Source organism: Enhydra lutris, unplaced genomic scaffold (assembly GCF_002288905.1).
Source record: "Enhydra lutris kenyoni isolate GAN:26980312 unplaced genomic scaffold, ASM228890v2 scaffoldscaffold21, whole genome shotgun sequence".
Lineage (NCBI taxonomy): Eukaryota > Metazoa > Chordata > Mammalia > Carnivora > Mustelidae > Enhydra > Enhydra lutris.
Window position 1 is genome coordinate 48,640,841 of NW_019154105.1, and position 19,873 is coordinate 48,660,713.

A 19,873-nucleotide genomic window follows, 5' to 3' on the forward strand; every position below is an offset into this window, starting at 1 on the left:
TGAAAATTAAATGAGATGTAATAGCTTAATGCATGATCAGCACTCAGCAAAAAGTAGCCACGATGCTGACAGAGTCCAAACTCTGCATCTTATCCTAAAAGCCACATGGTTACAGCCACCGAAGGACCCATGCAGGAGGTCCCTGTGCCCTTCCATGCAGGAGGTCCCTGTGCCCTTCCTTAAGCACCGGGGCTTGAGGTCTCTGGCTTGTGTGCTCTTAGTTCTCTCCATTGGTATGAAGGGCATCTCCCTATGTGGATGCTGAGGGCCTGCTGGCTCTTCTGCTGATCTGGCCGTGCTCCCAGGAATTCACCCGGCATCTGACAGTGTTTCCTGAGGTGTAGCTCCAGGACCAGCTGAGACAGAATCAGGTGAGGCTCTTGTTGTCAATGCAGATTCCCAGGCCCCATCCATATCCTTCTCGGTCAGGATCTGTGGAGTGCAGGGCCATGAAACCAGCACTTTAAACACACTCCCATGACCCTGATGCATCTTTAAGCTCCAGGATCTCTGGAGCAGCGGCAGAGCTGGTGGATTTTCCAACTTGAGTAACTGCGACTCAGCCCCCATGGGTCTGGGATAGCAGACCCATCCGCGGTAGGTGCCTGACCCATCATGGTCTTTGAGAGGACTGCTTTGGGGCAAGATGACTTAAGAACACTGAGAAAACAATGGCGACAAATATTTCCCGGGACCACCCCAAAATAGTCCTGTATCTGTCGGGCGTTTTGAGAATCTGTTTAACCATATATTACAGTTGGTCACAGACCACTTTCCATAGAATGAATGCATGTGGCATTACAAAAAAAAAACCTCTTTATTTTGACATACTTATAGATTTGCAAGAAGTTGGAAAAATTGGAGAGAGTCCTGTGGATCCTTCCCCCAGCTTCCCCCTAATGGTGAGGACTTTCATAACTGTAGCTCACTAGCAAGACCAGGAAAGTGACATTGACCTAGTACCTTTGAACTAGACTGCAGACCTTACGCAGAATTCACCAGTTTTTATGTGCTTATGTGTTTGTGTAGTTCTATGCACTCTTACCCTGCACTTGGTCTGAATAGCCTTGTTCTGTGGCTAGCACATGCTATGTCTGTGTGGGGCTTTGAACACAGATAACGGAGAGGGAGAAGGGTAGTCCTTCTCTGTGTGTATGTGGGTTGCTGGTAGGGTGGTGCAGGTGATTAAACGTCTGAAACCCGCGAGCTTCCAGCGTTTAGATGATCGGGGGACAGCCCTCTTCCAGGAGGAACCCCATGCTGGCATCTTTCTGGAATGCCTTCCACAGGGAGACCTCATTTATTAAGGAGAAGGAAGCACAAGGCACATACGGCCAGCTTTGATTTGCCTTCGATTTTGTCAGGGAGTAATGATTCCATTTTATGTGTGGCAAATCACATATTTCTCATTGAAGAATGACTAAATTGAAAGCTGGAAGTTTTCAAATGAAGTCGTTTATGAACTGGCTGAGGTCTTAGGGCGCCCCGCACATACCCTTAAAATACGAACCACCTTTCCTTTCTTTTGTTGTTCATTCCCCTATTCACCGAGCTTCAGAATAGTGCGGTGGGATTTTTTTCTCCCCACCTTCCTCCGAGTGTTACTTTTGGGGTAAGAACCAAGCTAATAAAAGCATAATGCCGAGGAAAGCCTTCTCTAATCATTCACGTCACCCAAAATGGGGGCTGGGGTGCTCATGTGCTCTCAAAGCCAGCCCTGTTTGCATGGCTGTGATATGTTCACCAAAAAGGGGAACATTTCCTCTCCCTCTCTTTAAAAGAGGAATCAAAAGAGCGTGTGCAGCAGCCCTATGGAAAGTGTCCACGACCTTTGTTCTGGATACGGCTGAGAGATGGAAGGGGGCCAGGCCTCTGGCTCACTCTTAGCAGGATTTCTCTGTTCGGCTCTTGATGAACAAGAGTCAAGTCAGAACAACAAGATGGCATTAGGGAGCCAGGGTGGTGCCTTTCATGCCCGGTCCCCTTGCAGTTTGCAGCCAGCGCCAGTGTGGGATGTGGGGGAACGTTTTCTGTGTCAAGTGCCTGGTGTCTTACGAGGGCTCCACGTCTGGCTTGCTTTCATTTTCTTTTTTCCTTTGTAAAGAGAGAGAGAGCAAAAGTCTCCATGCCCAGGGCTGTTCTGTGAGTATTGTTAGAGTGCCCCTCCACCAAAGGCTCCCAAGGGGATAGCTGAGTGCACCCGGACACAGCCCTCGCCCTCGCATCTGGCCCTTTATTTCCTTTGCCAGGACTGTGCCAGGCCAGGCCGTTGGTCTGATTTTTGGTGCACACGCGGCAGACCCTTGTCTGGCCCTGCTGAGAAAACATACCCCAGATCAGAAGTCAGCAGGTCCTTTTAGGACATGTGTGTGTCCAGGCTTGGCCACGTATCCTTTTGGTGCACCTGTTCCTGCTGCATTCTGGGCACGTGGGCACCTGTGGCTGAACTTTCCTGGGGGAAAGGGACCGGGCATTAGCAGTTGTCCCTCACCAGTTCCCCGTGTGCCTGACTCACGCATGAGCTCATCAAGAAAAAAAAATCCACCACAAAGGCAACAAGCCTAGGCCCACCTGGGCGGCTCCCACTGCCTGTCCTCCCGTAAGAGGTCAGCAGGTCCAGCAGCCTCCATCTTCAGACAACGTTGCATATTCAGTCATTCCTCATCTCGCGGATTGCTGTCATACTGGTGGATGTCACAGCCTGCAAGCGGCCCCCTAGCTTTGCCCTCACACCCCACAGGGCAGCCAGGGCAGACATGTCCCATTTATCCTACCCCCTGGAGGTGGTTCCTCCCACTGCAGTGAGGAAGAGCCCCCCCCCGCCCCCGCCGCCCCCCACCATGACCCTTACCATGGCCTGTACCAGGGGTCCCTGTCCTCTATCTTGCCGCATCTCCTGCCATGCTCCTCTTTGTCTACCTGCTCCAGCCACTTGGGCCTTCCAGCTTCTTCTCATGCTGACAGGTTCATTCTCGCTTTGGGACATTTCTGTGACGGCTCCCTTCCCCTCACAGCTTGCTCACTGATGTCATGCCCCTGGGCTAACGTCATCTCAGAAGAGAAGACTTCCCTGACTACTTTATCTCCGATGGCAGCCCCACCCCTGCCATTCCCACCCCCTTGTCATCTGTCGTTATTTTCCTGCATAGCCTTATCGTCCCCAGACATCGTAATTAAATATGTGGTGTTGCTTTGTTGCCAGTTGCATGTCTCTGGACCAGTACGCAAGCTCCATGATGCCAAGGTCCTGCCTTGTTTCGTGCAGTGCCCAACACTGCAGCCCCTAGCGCACAGCGGGCGTGCAGTGACTCTTCGTGAATTGAGTGATGAATGCTCTCAGCCAAGGGGCAAGGACCTTTTTCTCATATGCCTGCATGTGACCGTCACACGGGGACATACCCACACAGCTGTGTTGCCACATTAGGGAGCACACTGGGGTAGGGGGTGGCTGTGTGCCTTCTCAAGGCTCACACACACACACACACACTGCAACTGCCTGGGGACCGCCCATCTGGGCTTTGCTGGTTAAGGATGCTGTCTCATGCTCAGTGATTCTCCTTTGCAACCACGCACAAGCCCACCTTTGCCCTGCCCTCAGAGTTTGAGTCTGGGATTGCCCATACCCTGCCTTGACTTAATCAATTCCTTTTACAAGGGATAGCCTTCCCCACTGCCACACCACGTGGTAAAATCATGCCCATATTTTGGTAGCTGGCTCAAATTTCCACTGTTCCCCTGCTCACCCCTTTCCTTTCCTTAACCTTACGTTACCTTGCCTTACCTCGCTTTACCTCCTCTCCTCTCCTCTCTCCTCTCCTCTCCTTTCCTCTCTTCTCTTCTATTCTCTATTCTTCTTTCTTTTCTCATCCCCACAATCAGAAATTAACTCTCTACCCTCTAGCCTTCCCTAGCCCTCTGTTGGTACCTGTCTCTCCATGCCATGTGTATCATGTTTAAGTCAATTTCTTTAGAGTCTGGAGGCTAGTAGTTGCAGACATGGTCCCCTCTGTCTTTAGGTGCTTATGGGGGAGGGAAAGCCAGCTGCCAATAGTAACAGCTACCTTCCGTTACTGAGTACTCACCATGTGTTAGGCTCTAGGCTAAGAGCTCTATGTATCTCATTTAATCTGCCCAGTGCCTTACTATCATATTTACAGAGGGGGCTATTGACTCAGAGAGGGAGATTGACTTGTCTAAGGTCACACAGCTCTTCATGATAGAACTGAGATTTGAACCCAGGTAGTCTGGTTCCCAAACCCCACATGTAACTATTAGCCTATACTGCTGAAGGATGTCATGAAGCTATTTATTTATTTACTTGAAATCCTTCATTCATTGAAAAATGTTACGGAGCAGTCTTTATGTGTTCCGAGCTTTGCTTTTTTCACAGAGGAGCTGACTTTTGAACAGAGACTTGAAGGATGAGTAGAGTTTTCAGAGTCAGAAAAGGAGTAGGGGGAAGGGCATCCAGGTGGAAGGGAAGGCATGAACCACGGCACACAGAGGAGAAAATGCAGCCGAATGTCAGAATGGTGATGAGCTTGCATCTCTTGATGGGAGGGGTGACAAATAGGTTTCATCTTGCATTCCAGCTAGGAGGGATTGGGGTGGCCACGTAGAATGTGATGTTGAGAAGGATTCTGAGGCTGAGTCTGTGCCTAGTGAGAAAGAGTGGCAGGCAGATCGATTACCAGTGTCTGCCACATGGTGGAAATGCTGAGTAAAAACTTCATGCTCTGTGTTTGTTCACCCAGGTAGACTCTCAGGTGTGAGTTGGGCGATTCAGGAAATCAGACTGGAAAAGCAGGGAGGGGGCCACCCTTTGAAGTCTCTGAAATGCCATGTGGAGGTGTATTAAACATTCTGCCCTGCTGTCCATCTATAGGAATGTTTTTCTGAGCTTCCAGCTTAGGTCAGAACTAGGGAACATGGCAGCTTCCTTCTTTTCCACTTTTTCTTCCTTTTGCCAAAAACCCATTCTCATCTTCAGATCCAGTGGATTAGAAGTGCGATTTCTTATAACATAATTCCATTACAACAAAGTCATGGAAGGGCTGAGTCAGATAGGGGAAGCCAGGCTTTACCTGTCTCTGTGAAAATACCAAAATGCAGTGAGACTATTTAAGTCAATGTCATGATGATACTGTTTATAACTATGGGAACAATGCATTTAGCACTTTCATTAAAAGAGAGAGAGAAAGAGCCTTAGTTCTTTTTTTCCCTGCAGTTAATCACGGTGGTCTCAATTTCTCAGTAATAACACCAATTAATGCCTCGCATCTGTGTGTCCCTTTATGATTTTCAGAACACTTTTTCCATGCACATTGTCTCATTTAATCCTCGTAATAGTCCCATGGGAAAGGGTATTATTCTCATCCTTTCTTTTCAGGAGAGAAAAACCAAGGCTCAGCTTGTTTTGCGGGAGTCCAAACTTTGCTCTGCCGCCTCTCTGAAATATGCTAAGATATCCCTAACCCATGTTTTAAATTAGAAAGGAATACACTTTTTTTAAGCTGAATTTTTACTGATGTGAATCATCCTGTTTTCCTCACCCACTGGACTTTGTGTCTTTGAAGCAGATTGAATAGCCGCAGAGCCCAGGGCTGGGAAGGCCTCTGGATGTGGCTGGCCCCTGCCCGCGGCCTGCACGGGAATGCTCAGACCTTGTTCCCTGCGTTTTTAGCCTAAAAAGGAATATATGTACCTGGTAAAAAAACAAAAAACAAAAAACAAAAAAACATAGAGTGTAAAAGGGATTGGAGGAAGAGCTAGCTCCCACTCACCCTGTGTTCTCGTCTTTTTCCCAGAGGCAAACACACTCACACTCGTTTCTTGCATTTCCTCCCAGAAATGTTCTCTGCTCCTATAAGCCTTAAGTTGAGAGCCCCGATCTTCGTATACCCATGGGAAGACCCTATAAACTCTGTCCCGCACTCATTAGCAATACGGCAGAGATTTCCCCCTAGCAGCATGTGCCACCCTACCTCGTTCTTTTCAGTAGCTGCTTAGCTTCCTGTTGCCTGACAGCCCGTAATTTATCTCACCTGTCCCCTGCTGATGGTCACGCAGGTCATTTCTAGTCTTTTACTATTAGCAACAAGGTTTCACTGAACTTCCCTGTACACATATCTTGGTGTACACCTACGAGTATATTCGCAGGGTAAATTACTGGGAGTGAAATTTATTTTATTTTTAACACTCCTACTATTGAATATGCCACTGACTTCCTTACTCGCCCACTTCACTGCCTGGTATCCTTTGGGGGGAAGTTCTGACCTAAATCATACTTGCTAGAAAATTGACTTTTAGTTCTCAGGCTTTGGTTTTAAAGAAAATGAAACAACTGAACATTCCTGCCTTTTAATGTCTTGCATTTGGAAAGCACTGTTGAGTTACCTGCACTCTTTCCTTCTCCAGGTTAGAACATCTTAACTTCTTTTCCTCCTGTTTCCACTTACAGACTTAAAGTTACTTTTTGCCTCAAGACTGTCTCTTATCCCCAAATGGGCTGAGGTCTCAGCTGCACTGTTGTGGTTGTGTTTGAAGCACATCCCGAGTAGGGTTTTGTTACATGGACATGGGACTATCTCCAGAGCAGGTGTCCATGTCAGAGCTCTGATCACCCTGCTGACCTGGAGAATGGGCTACATGACCGACCCCAGCCACCGTGCTCGGTGGTGACGTTCAAAGTATTTAACAACCAATTATTAGACAGGGTCTCCTGGTCAGGCTCTGTAGGCGCTAGCCATAGTGCTGAAACAGGATGGTGCGGGAGGCCTTTCTACCCTGAAGGAGAGCCAGGATGGGTAGTGGTTGTGGAGTCCTGGAGGGTGGAGGCAGCACCCATCTCTTTGGGAAGACTTGGGAGATGTGATGTGGTTTAATAACAAGTCCATTAGTTTTTAGTGGGAGATCAGCTTTGACTCATTCCTGCATCTCTTACTAGGCCATGCAACCTTCAGTGGGACACTAACACTGTTCTTGTCTCCAAATGAGGGAGTTTGTGCCATACAAAATTTAATGCCTCTTCTTGCTCTAAAATTTAAGGAAATAAAACAAGCAAGAATAGTCAAGGTGGTGGGTTCTAAATCTGAACTATCTTCCTGGTATTTTAGGTTTGTTGTCATGATGAGTTTTTCCTACCTAACTTCTTTATTCAAAGTTAGCCAGAGAAATGGGTTTGAGAGAAGCATCTGAAGGAAGAGAGACTGTGATCTAATTTGGGCAGCATGGGACACATTATGGCGTTGTGAAAAGAGCTGGGCAAGAAGGAGGCAGGTTCAGATCCTGACTTGGCCATATTGTGCCCATTTGTTCATTCGGTCATTCATTCAATCATTCATTCATTCATTCCCTCAATATTTGTGGAGCCTCTGTCAAGTGTCAGGCACTGCTCTGTGCTCGAGGGATGGGATAATGATTGAAGTAATGTCCCTGTTTTCTTGGGGCTTACATTTTAGAGGAAACCGGGAAAGTCTCTCAACTTCTTTGGACCTAAACTTTGGACTTAAGTTTTTCTACCTGTAAATTCTTTCATGAGGAATGACACTGGTGCTGTTAACTCCCCATTCTAGGGCCCATGACAGCCATCACTAATCAAGCATGGTGCTCCAAGCAGCCACAATGACTTAATAGAAAACAAGCCTCTATGTTATCCTGGGCTAGCTGAATTCTAACATCCTTTCCTGCTCTGCAATTTCATTCTTATTATTTCTAACCTAAATGGAAAGGCAATATTATACTGAAGGAAAAATTGCTGTAGAACTCCAAATCATAGAACTATTCAAGCTGCAGATTTTACAAGAAAGCCACCGCAGCTTTGGTTTTGTTGGGTACAAAAGGTATGTGTTTTTGTAAAATTTATTTTAGATCTTTCAGTCTAAGATTTTTTTCCTTCCACATCTTTTGCTGCAAGTTCTCCTGCTCAACCCGATTTACTTTGATCCCTGGATAAAGGAGAGGCTCATCAGCATTGACTTTTAACTCCTTTCACTTTGGAAACCTCTTTATGAAGCCTCCTTTTCCTGAAGTCAGGTTGGACAGAATCAAATCCTGCTCCTTTTGATAAATGTTTCTACTGCATACTAGGTAACTCACCAGCAATCACTAGCAGAAGGCCTCCTAGGGGGCTACCGTGGCCATCTGGTCTTTTATGTTCCAGTCCACACAGTGGAAGCCAAACCAAGGTTGGGCTGACAGCAACTGCATGGTGATTTTCTCTCTGGATTCCAAAGACACCCTTGCGGTATTTCCATTTCTAATCCCCTCTACCCATCCACATAATAGATCAGCAAGACTAGTGTCCCCAAATTGAGCTCAAGTTGTAAAGGGAAAAAAAGTTTGCATTGTTTCTTTTGGAATCGATAGCTCTATCCTTCTGAGTTTCCAAATGCCTCTCTACCTCTCACCAAACAGGGAGATTTGTGGACACTGGGGACAATTTGGCTCTAGTTTATTTAATTCTATTAGGTATACACACAGGGTCTGAGATTATGAACACTTTGCTCTTGTGATTTCTAAGTTTTAATGAACCAGAGGTACCTCTCTCTATAAGACATTTTTCTCCATTGAAGAATGAGAGCTGGGGTCTCTAGTATCCCAGGCTGAGGCTCCCATAATTTGTGCCAATAGAGGCGTTTGGTGACTTGCACAGAAGTTAACTCTTCCCTTTCCAAGAAGCCCAGGAAAATAGATGAATTCTACCATTTAATCACAGACATTTAAACCAAAGAGCATTTTAAGAAAGTGAAAAAGGTTCTTTATTCCTCAGTTGAGCTCAGTGATTTTTTTTTTCTTTGAAGGGGGATGGGTATGGAAAAAAAATATATCATTCTGGCCTCCTTTAAAGCAGTAGATATTAAATATAGATGAGATAAGTCAGTTCTCCTTTTAAGACTTATTAAGGACACCCCGTCTTCTCTAGGGCCACAGAATTCTCCCACATTTGCTAAATAAAGTGGAAGGCTCCCTAGTTTTAAGGGGTTTGGTTGGTCATTTTGCCTAGGGTAGTATGTGGAGTACACTGGAAAGTCTGCACAGAAGGAAAAAAAACCTGTGCACTTCTAAAAGCATGGATTCTGAAACCAACTGCCTGAGTTTGAGTCCCAGCTCCATCTCTTATTACTTAATCTTCTCTAGGGCTCAGTTTTCTCATCAGTTGAATGGGGATAATAATAGCACCCATTTCATAGATGGTTGTGAAATTAAGTGAGATTGCTCCTGGAATGGTATGCTTAGCACATTGCCTGGCATATTCTGTGTTATACAAACATTAGCGACCATTTTGGCAGCTATGCCTCCATTTCCTCATCTGCAGAATGGGGATAATAATGAGGATGAGAATGAGGATTACGTGACTCTCTTTCTAGGTAGCTAGCTAGCTAAATGAGATATAGATCTATTTATAGCAGTGTGGATGGTATAGAGGGCTACTCACATGATAACTGTTACTATTGTTGCACAAATTGTGAATGTTTTCCTTAGCCCTGGAAGGGCAGCATGTGAAATGGTTAAGAACCTAGAACCCGAGCTTGGACGTCAAATCTGACTCTACTCTCGTTAGCTGTGACCTCGTGGGAGTTAGTTATCTTACCTCTAAGCTTCGGGCTTTTCATCTGTAGATTGGGACTCACACTACAATCTCCTTTACACGGTGGCTGTGAACAAGGATTGAGACAGCTCTCTATAAAGGGCTTAGCAGGCACTCGGCATATCATCAGTGTTCAGTAAACGTTTGCTAATATTTTCAGACGCTTTCTTGTAACTGTTTGATGGGAGTTAGGCAGAGGGTTCCGGTAAGAATGTGATTTGGGAAGCAGCGCTTTTCTGGAGATAACTGAAAGGCAGCTGTCTTGCTGTTTGCAGATGTGGTCACCCTCCTGGGCTTTCTCTATGCCTCCAGTGGAGAAAACACAGGCATTGTGAAGAAGGTCCCGAGGTTTCACAACCGAGAGCTGGAGGCCACCCGACGTCAGCGGATAGATTACCCCGTGTAAGAATGGGCGGATGATGGGGGCTGGTGGGGTGGTCCTCTGTTTAATCTGAAGACCAGGCAGGCTCGTGGAATCCCTCAGGAGATCACACCTTGGTAATATGTTTCTGGAAAATGTGGAGATCCACACAGCTTGGACAGTATTTTTGGCCCAAAGCGTTCTTGAATTATTCTTGCCACTAGCAGTCCTCAGTTTGCCTTGGACTTTCTGTGTTGGTCCCAGGAATGACACGAACAGGGGAGCAAGGTGTGGGAGCCTCAGGCCTTGCAAGCTTTCAGGTGCAGGCAGCCACAGCCAGTGCCCACTGCTGCCTTCACTTTGCTCTTTTGGTCTTGAAAGATTGGATGAGCTGCTTGAAATCTCACAACTTCTGATCTCCTTCATTGATTTCAGCAAAACCCAGATATATATATTTTTTCCTTCTGCTGAATTGAAGATGCTGAAAACAGTTCCTGGTTCACCTCAGACTGGATGGATTTAGCAGAGTGATTTAATTCTTCCCATGCTGCTGGCTGTAGAAAGATCTTGAGTCACTTTACTGAGCGTATGTTCTTGCTAAGCTTCCTTGTAATAACTTATCTTCATGAGCTTGCTCAGCTGGGTGGGTCAGGAGGGAGCTGTGTGGCACCATCTGTTTGCATATCTTACCAACTGATTCTGAGGCCAGATTAGAAAGCCCAGAAAATTCTAAAGGACTTGTTTGGATATATCCCCAAAGAACCTGGGGCCACGGCCCGGTTAACCCAAACTGTGAATTGCTTACTGGGGTCATGGTGAGAACTCTGTGCATTTGTTTTGACCTTGATTCCTATTTTGCCTGCAAAATGCAATGACCCCCAGCTCCCCATCTTGGAACTGCTGGTCACTAAGACAATGTGTGGTGTCAAGTAAGTGTTGAGCTAATATTTGCTGAGTGACGGATAGATCACACATCTTGGCTAAATGTGTCCTAGTTAAGTTGACTACTGTTATTTTATTCTCACCCCACAAATCACAGATGTACAATACTTTTTTTCAACTAAAATAGCTCCAGTCCAGAAATGGAACAATTAGATTAGTTGTTCCATATGGGTCAGCCGGAACTGTGATCCTGAACAACCTAATGGATGCATTAAAATAGTATCTACGTGTCCCAATTAACATATAGCGATGCCATTTGCAGATTACGACACTTTTCTACCTTAAGGCTTTTATCTTGGAAGGAAACAAAATTGCTCAAAAAAGCCTAATTATGTTTTTTTTCTTTTAATCATTGAAATTAGAATAGCTTCTTATCAGATCACCTCTTATTAAAATCCAGATTTTTATTTTATGTCTGACTTTCTCAACCTTAATCAAGAATTTAGATGGCAAGCATGTGAGATTCTCCAAAAGACACAGAAACAGAGTTTTTGGTGCAAGGCACAATATCTGCTAGTTTTGTACAATGATCTTTAACTCCCGTCTTTCGCAGTTACAATAACTACCTCCTTTGTTTCAAAAATCAAGCTTTGCAAGCTGATCTCCCATGATGAACATGAAGGCAAATTCATCCCTTCATTGGAAAGAAAGCAATTTACTTGGTCATTGTTAACTATAATTACCTGTTCTTGGATGATATCAATCTGCAGATTTTTTTTCTCTCCTCACTCTTGTAGGTTTACTGTTTCATTGTGGCTTTATTTACTCCATTATTGCAAGGCCAATCTCTGTGGGATTCTGTACTTTGTTGATTCTAATGAGATGTATGGCACACCGTCTGTATTCCTTACTGAAGAGGGTGAGTATGAAACGGAACATTTAAACTGATAAACTGATATCGTGGTTTCCTTATGCTCTCTTGGCAGGTGTGTCAGGAATTAAGGAAGATACCGTCAACGTGGCGGTTCAGTGAGAGCGATGATTTTCAAATGCAGCTTCCCAGGAACCTCTTTTTTTTCCTGGAAGCTTAAAACACGTGTCTTCTTTACGAAGGAATTCACTTGTGTGGTCTTTTGTTTGCTTTGTTCGTGTTTGCAGGGAGAAGGCCCATGTTCTGACTGTAGAGCTCCTTAGGCCAATTGTTCAAAAAAAAATTGTAATCACTTCATGCCTTCCTAAGTTTTTGTTTTGTTTGTTTGTTTTTTGGTCATTTCTCACGAGTTTTAATTTTCCTTGTAGGCCACTTGCACATTCAGATGCATCTTGTCAAAGGAGAAGATCTTGCCGTGAAAACGAAATTCACCATGCCTCTGAAGGAGTGGTTTCGACTGGATATCTCTTTTAACGGAGGCCAGGTATCTGTGTGCACGCTCCGTGAAACCCTTCATCTTAGGCACTGCAGTAAAGGGAGGGAGCGGGGGTGTCTGCGGGAATAAATGTGTGCTAAAGGATAAGCTCTTTACAGCTCTACACTTCTTCAATCAAACTTTTATAGATGGATGTTTATTTTTTTTTTTTTCTGATTTTGATAGAATCCCATCCCATTTAATTAACTTCCAAAGTGCTTCTTTCGACCGTATTGTGAATGAGTAAATAATATAGTTGCTGTATGTCCACAATTATCTGAGCAATTCAGTTTTTGGTTTTTTTTTCCCCCTGTCTCAAGGGAGATAGGCTTTGTGGAGATAAATGTTAAAATAATATCGGTCATGTTTATACACTGTTATCAGATCTATGCCTTTTCTTTTCTTTTTTTTTTTTTTTTTTTTACAGGAAATTTATTAGTTAGTTCAGCCAAGAAATGGTTTGACTGTTTTTGGCAGTTACACAACTGCTGACGTTTGGTGTTAAACAAATAATAACCAACAAACCTAAGTGATCGTTCTGGTGGGACAGAGGGGGTTTATCTACTGTGTACTATAAAACAGTGCATATAACTGTTTCAAACTCTCATAACGTAGATTTTATGGATTATGGCAAATCTGTTTTATAATTGAAGACCATTCCATTTCTTGATATACTTGATGCCGATATGCTACTTTTTTCTCGCTACTTTACTTCCTCATCAGCTTTTCTTATTGATTTGTGATTTTCCAGTAACAGAAGTGGAAGAGACGTGTTATTTGTCTCATGTATTAGATAATAGACAGGCTTCCCTTGGTGTTTAGGTTCATCACATTTTCTTTTCCCGGAGAGACAAGAAATCAGGTCAATCCTTGTTGCCTCCCTAAGAAGAATCTGTAAAAGATTAGCTGGAATTTTTTGTGTGTGTTTGTTGGTTTCCTTAACAATGTGAGGTGACCTAGCTCTGGTCTGTGGTCCAGCCTTCCATTTATATAAGGATTAGGATAGCATTAGAGCTTGGTTGCTGCTTGCTCCTGAGGTGAAGGTCAGCTCAGTACTCTGTGTCACTTAAATGGGTCTCAAATCATCAGAGCAAGTCACAGATTTATTGTGCACCTTATGTATGCAAGGCTCTTTGCTCACGGAGCTTATCGACTGTTTATGGGAGAAGCATTAAGCAGGTGAAGGGATGTCATAAGGAGAACTTAATTACCAAATGATTCATATTAACTCAGGGAAGAGAGGTAGCGCTTCATGCTGGGATGCTCGGGGAAGGTTTCACAGAGAAGATTCTTACGGATTGGGTGGAATTGAATTGGAGGGGAGGGGAGAGAACATTGTAGCACATCATTGGGGTTATTAGATAAACCAGATTGGAGTAGAAATTGGCAGCCTGTAGAAAACTAATAGGAGAAAAAAAATGTCTGTAGGGCTAGAATGTCGACAATCTTGAATATTAAGAAATCTGGATTTCTATTCCCAAGGTGGCAGGGCATCATGGAAGATTTTTGAGCCAGAGTAGAGCAAATCAAAGTAGTCCTTTAATTACGGAGATGAATTTAATTTAGCAGAGTACACGATGGGTAAGGATTAGAAAGACCAGATGGGAAGGAAAGAAAAAAGAACTAGGGTTGGGTGGATTTTTTTTTTGTTTATTTTTGTTTTTGGTAGACTTTTGCCTTTTGTCCTACTTTATTTTCCATCCTATCTCATCTCCCTAATATATCTGTAAGTCCCCAAAATAGTATTATTGTTTTTCCACATGACATCCGCCACTCTGGTGGGACAGCCATCCTCATTGTTTGGACTAAATGGACCAGGGACTTAAAGCCGGTGGCTGGTTTAGAGAAACAACTGACTGGAGTCATTTTCTTCTCTGAGCCAACATGCTGCATATGGAGAATTGGGTTGGTTTTTATGTGTTAGTTTGTCTCTCCTAGACACAGTGTTGTAGCCATACCTCCGAGTCCCTCATTAGCTCAGCACACGTTTCCTAAATCCTTGCTCTGTGCTTGCACTGGATGTTGGGGGCAGAAGGAACTCCTTAGCTCCAGGGGCTTATGTTGTAGTAGCCGTCCAAGACACATGAAGAATGCGTGACAGCTCACAACATTATCAACAAAAACATTGTCACTGTTGAAACGACAGTGACGATTCTCCGCGCTTAGGGAAAGAAAGTGGGGAACAGCAGTGCGTGAGGAACGCTCAGCACCCACTTGTTTCTCCCCCTAAGGCTGTCATGGAATCAAAGGAAAATTTCATAAACCCCTTGTAGTATCTTACGCACTTCCTTCTCTTCCTATGCAACAGACGTTTGAGCAGAAGTACACCAAGCAAAACCATGGCTTGTAGCTTGGAAGTGTCTGAACCCCACTGGGGAAAACTGTGTGATGGATATGGTTATGATGTGAAGTCATTTGGAGAAATTAAATTTCTTTAATCTTAAAATATACACAGGGCTAGTAAAGTATTCATTTTATTTCTGCAGAAATGGATCAGGTGAGAGACTACGCAGCCCATTTTATGTGTAATTAATACCCAGGGCTGTATTTATGCTGTGAGGTGTTGGGGCCTAACTGATCTTGTGTATTTCTCCCACACAGATTGTAGTCACCACCAGCCTTGGACAGGATTTGAAAAGCTACCATAATCAGACCATTAGGTAAGGGCAATATTTTCTTTTTATTCAGCATTATGTTGGATAAGGATTAGGAAATCTTCTAACGTTAGCCCTCAACCCTAATGTTCTTCCCACACTTCCTTATTCAGTTCTTGAGCATGGACTGTGTCGCGGCTGCCCTATAGCTCAGTCTTTGCACTTTTTTTTTTCCATCTGCAAACTCCCCTCTCTTCCCCCACAACATTTTTTCTAAGCAAGAGGAACTATTCCTCTCTCCAGATCTCATTGTGAATTCTTCCTTTCATGTCACTTGATAATTCATTTTCTTTGAAAATTATCTCCTAGGAAGGATTCTGAAAAATAAATAACGTATTAATGCTGCTTATTGAGAATGGTTGGTAACTTTGGCCCTAGTATAAAACATAAAAGCAGACAGTCTTCATATTTATGTTCATAATCTAAATTTGAAATGCATGCAACTATTGATATTGGTGTAACTTTTCATCCTCATGTAACCATTCTCCACAAGAGTTACAGAAACTGAGAACTGGGTCCTTTGCCTTGCATTTCATAATTTTTACATTTGCTTCTACACTTCTGTCTGATAGCGGGGTTTCTAGTGGTAGAACCATGGGGCAACCTCCTTTGGGCACTCAGGATACCTCAACATGGCTAGACCATATATATATAATATATGTGTATATTATATATGCTCTATCTATCTATCTATATATATATACACAGTCAAATGCTTAAGTGTAAAAAACAGACACAAAAACTACCAGCTTTGTATGTATAATTTAGGTATATGTGTATAATACACATGTACCAGCTTTGTCCGGATAATTTTAAAAAATGTATCAGGTGCTTTGGCTGGGTATGGGGAGGCTCATGCCTCCCTATTGTAGTTACTTTACTACAGCAAGCAAGAAGCTGTCTCTCTGAACAGGCTCGTTCACTCAGACTCTTCACACAATCCAGATTTTCTTGGAAACCAATTATTGAAGAAAGGAACACAAGGAGAGGTAGAGACAAGGGAATGGGGGGCCATACACCCTACTTTTCTCCACCCACCACCACCACCACCCCCTTCCCTCCCCTCCCGCCATTCCAATTTACATTTAAGTCAAACTAATGGCTTTTAGGCGCTGAGCCCATAGAACAATTCTTATTTTCATGGCCGGATTAAATTATTACAGTTATAAGAAAAGGCTAACAGGGTGTTATTCTTTAGCCTGCAAGGAGAAGGTTAGGGGCGACATTGACAGCTGTATGGGAACTGAGAGGCTGAGGCCTGAGAACAGAGGGGAAGCCTGAAAGGGGACCATGTGGACTTAGGCCAGTCAGAAAGAGTTCAATGGACATGAGTTTTATTGTAGAACAGAGTTCAGGAACAGGAGAGGCCTAGGAATTTGCTTTGGAGAAACAATGATGTGTCTGGTGTCCCTGCTCTGCACAGTGGGCCCCAGAAATCGAGGGTTTGCATTTGGGGATGTGAAGGCTGAAATAATACCTTCTCCTTTCTCTCCTGACACCCACCCCTGACCCCAGGACGTTTTTGACAAAAGATTGATTTCATAGGCTCTTTTTCATTTTCTGTGTAAGGGCTTCTTTTCACGGTACATCCCAGGGACCTAGATGCTGGCCTGAGTGAACTGTAGATGGAGAGATCACAGGGTGAGCCAGGCCTGGGCCCAGGAGGTGGGGAGGGAGACCCAGGCCTTCCACATAGTATTTAAGGAGGTGCCAAAAAACTCGGTAATTGTATTAGTTTGCTGGGGTTGCTGGAACATAGTACCACAAGCTGAGTGGCTTAAACAACTGAAAATTATTGCCTTACATTTCTAGAAGCTAGAGGTCCAAAATCAAGTGTCGGCAGGGCCATGCTCTTTCGGAAGGGTCTGGGAAAAGAGCTGACTTAGGCTCTGAGCCTGCCAGGCCTCTCTCCAGCTTCTGACAACTCTGGGGGCTGGAGTGGCAGGGCCCCAGTCTTTGCACCATTTTCCCTGTAACTGTGTGTGTGTGTCCTTCACATTCTGCATTGTGTAAGGACACCAGTCATGCTGGACGAAGGGCCCATTCTGCTAGTGTGTCCTCATCTCAACAAATTACATCAGCAGTGGCCCTCTTTCCAAATAAGGTCACATTCTGAGAGTCTGGGCATTCAGACTTTAACATAGGAATCTGGGGCCGGGGGTGGGGGGGGCGCAGGGGGGAGATAAATGACATTTACTATAATATTGTAAGAAATAAAAAATTAATGTCAGGAATATACAATGAACAAAAAAATAAAAGTTTTAAGTAAATACAGACTCCGTGTGATCATATAAGATCCAGAGAGGAGGACCAATGTTCAGATATAGACCAATTGGACATTCTTCTTTGAACATTGAAATGATCCCTTACCTGGTAATGGGGCAGTCCCCAGACCCAGGAGTGTCCCTGGCCACCTCCTCAGTTGCCTTTCCTGTACTCCTGGGACCTCACCCATCAATTCAAGAGCTGAAGAGTTAATGTCAGGCCTACCTGGCATTCCTGTGGTTGGATATTTGGAATCTCATCCATCAGAGAGGTTTTAGAGTGGGCCAAGCCCATGAACTAAACATCAGATATTTCAGATGGTCATAGGTTTACTCCTTGTTGTCATGTAAACATAAGGATAGCTGCTGTCCCGCCAAGGTGGTGTGGAAAGATCCATAATTAAGTGTTCAGAAGTGCAGTGCTCCACACAAATGAAAGGCTGTCAGTGACACTGGGTGGGGGCAGGTAACAACTTCACACCTATACAGTGTTTATCCTTCATTCATTTATCCAATATATGCTCATTCGTCCAACACCTCGACCACAAACCTGACCCAGTGCAGACTCTAGGAATAAAATGATGAACAAAAAGGATACAGTCAGTCCTTACCTTCAGGAAGCTAAAAGAAAGGCAGAAAGGAAGAAAGAAAGAAAGAAGGAAGGAAGGAAGGAAGGAAGGAGAAGGAAGGAAGGGGAAAGAAAAAAAGAAAGAGAGTGAGAAAGAAAGAAAGAAAGGAGGGAAGGAAGAAGGAAAGGAAAGAAAGGGGGGGGGAGAAGGAAGGAAGGAATGGGAGGTAGGAAGGAAGGGAGGGAGGAAGGGGCAAGGGTAGGAAGGAAGAAAGGAAGGAAGGAAAGGAAGGGAGGGAGGGGAAGGAAGGAAAGGGAAAGAGAAAGAAAGAAAAGAAAGAAGAAGGGAGGGAAAGAAAGGAAGAAAAGAAAAAAAAGAAAAGAAAAGATAGAGGGAGGGAGGGAGGGGAAGGAAGGATGGAAGGAAGGAAGGGGAAAGGAAAAAAGAAAGGAAGGAAGGGAGGGAGGGAGGGGAAGAAAGGAAGAAAAGAAAAGGAAAGAAAAAAAGGGAGAGAGGGAGGGAAGGAGGGGAAGGAAGGAAAGAGTACCAGTGGGAGAGACAGATCTTAAATTCATAAATAAATATAAAATTACAAATCATGGGGAATTCTGGAAAGGAATTGAACAGGGTAGTTTCAAAGGACACTCAAGAGGGTCAGAATTTACAGCAGGTCCCAAAGAAGTGACATTTGAGATGATGATTACTCTTAAGGGCAGAGAGGGTCAACCCATCTGCAGGTTTAGGTTTCCCCTATTAAAGAACCGTGGAGCTGGAGCTATTTTCTGGTTGTGAGTGAGGTTTATTTAACAACATCAGAGATTCGTTCAGGCTGCCGGAGCCAGGCAGTAATAAACCAAGGTGGTCTCCTATGTCCAGATAAGTGTAAAAATAGTTTGCCAGTGTGCCCAAGGTTTCCAAAAGGGATGGCCTGGGCTTTGGAACTGTCTAGCTCAGCTTTTATGTCTGTGAAATTGATGACCGTCAAACAGGGCACACGCAGTACAAGGAAGTGCTTGCAATCCCTGGCAGCCATGGAGGATTTTAGAGGAGAAAAATGTAGAGGCTCTGAGGTGGATGGAGAGCAGGCAGGAGAGATTTCCTATTTCGCTGTTCCTTTTGGATTCCCAGACCCAGTTCCAAGATGGGGGAGGGCTTCTCTCGTACCCACACCAAGCCATTCTGAGACATCAGCAGGGTATCCAAGAATTCAACTCAAGCCCAACACTGTCCATCCAGAGATAGCATCAGATGCCATAGGGGAAGGGTCAGCCCTACAAGACAACCCTCACCCCACTTTAGATGCTATCTGCAAGCTCTGGAGATTGGAGGTTCCAATGACCTTCTCCTTAGGTTCATTTGATTTGCTAGAGCAGCTCCCAGAACTCAGAGAAGTACTTACTTATATTTATTTACCCATTTATTAAAGTATCTGCTATAGAATACTAATCAATAGCCAGGTGAAGAGATACATGGGGTGATGGCTAGGAAAAGGGCACAGAGCTTCCATGCCCTCTCCAGGTGTGTCACTGTCCCTGGCCTCAGTTTGGTCACCAACCTTGAGGCTCTCCCCCAGTCCTTTAGGGTTTTTAGAGAGGCATCATTACATAGTCATGGTTGGCTAAGACATTGGCCATTGGCTGGTTCAATCTGCAGCCCTTCTTCCCTCCCTGGAGTTCAGGGAGTAGAACTAAAACTTTCAATCCTCTAGTCACCTGGTTGGCCCACCTGGTCCAACTCTGACGTTGGGCAGAGTCACCTTCTTTGATATAACAAAAGACATCTTTACTACTTTCAAAACAGGAGATCCCAAGGGTTTGGGGAGCATTGTGAGCCAGGAACTATGGACAAAGACCAAATACATCTTTCTTTCTTTCTTTCTTTCTTTCTTTCTTTCTTTCTTTCTTTCTTTTTTTAAGATTTATTTATTTTGGAGAAAGAGAGGGAACATGTGTGTGCACGTGCATGGGGGGCAGGGCAGAGGGAAAGAGAGCGGGAGAGAGAGAGAAATCTGAAGCAGGCTCCACACTGAGTGCCTAGCTTGATGCAGAGCTCGATCTCACAACCCTGAGATTGTGACCTGAGCTGAAATCGAGAGTGGGAAGCTTAAACAACTGAACCACCCACGTGCCCCCAAATATTTATTTCTTA

The 19,873-nt window shown here is 44.4% G+C and overlaps 1 protein-coding gene across 1 annotated transcript in view; it reads left to right on the forward strand.

Annotated features, from left to right (window-relative positions):
• The window catches only part of LOC111149097 (SEL1L family member 3), a 99,873-nt gene that overhangs the window by 13,461 nt on the left and 66,539 nt on the right, over window positions 1–19,873 (forward strand). The window contains exons 3-6 of the mRNA XM_022506013.1: window positions 9,865–9,991; window positions 11,630–11,751; window positions 12,132–12,247; window positions 14,840–14,898. Of these exons, the coding sequence (XP_022361721.1) occupies window positions 9,865–9,991; window positions 11,630–11,751; window positions 12,132–12,247; window positions 14,840–14,898 (424 nt within the window). The remainder of the gene's footprint in view (window positions 1–9,864; window positions 9,992–11,629; window positions 11,752–12,131; window positions 12,248–14,839; window positions 14,899–19,873) is intronic.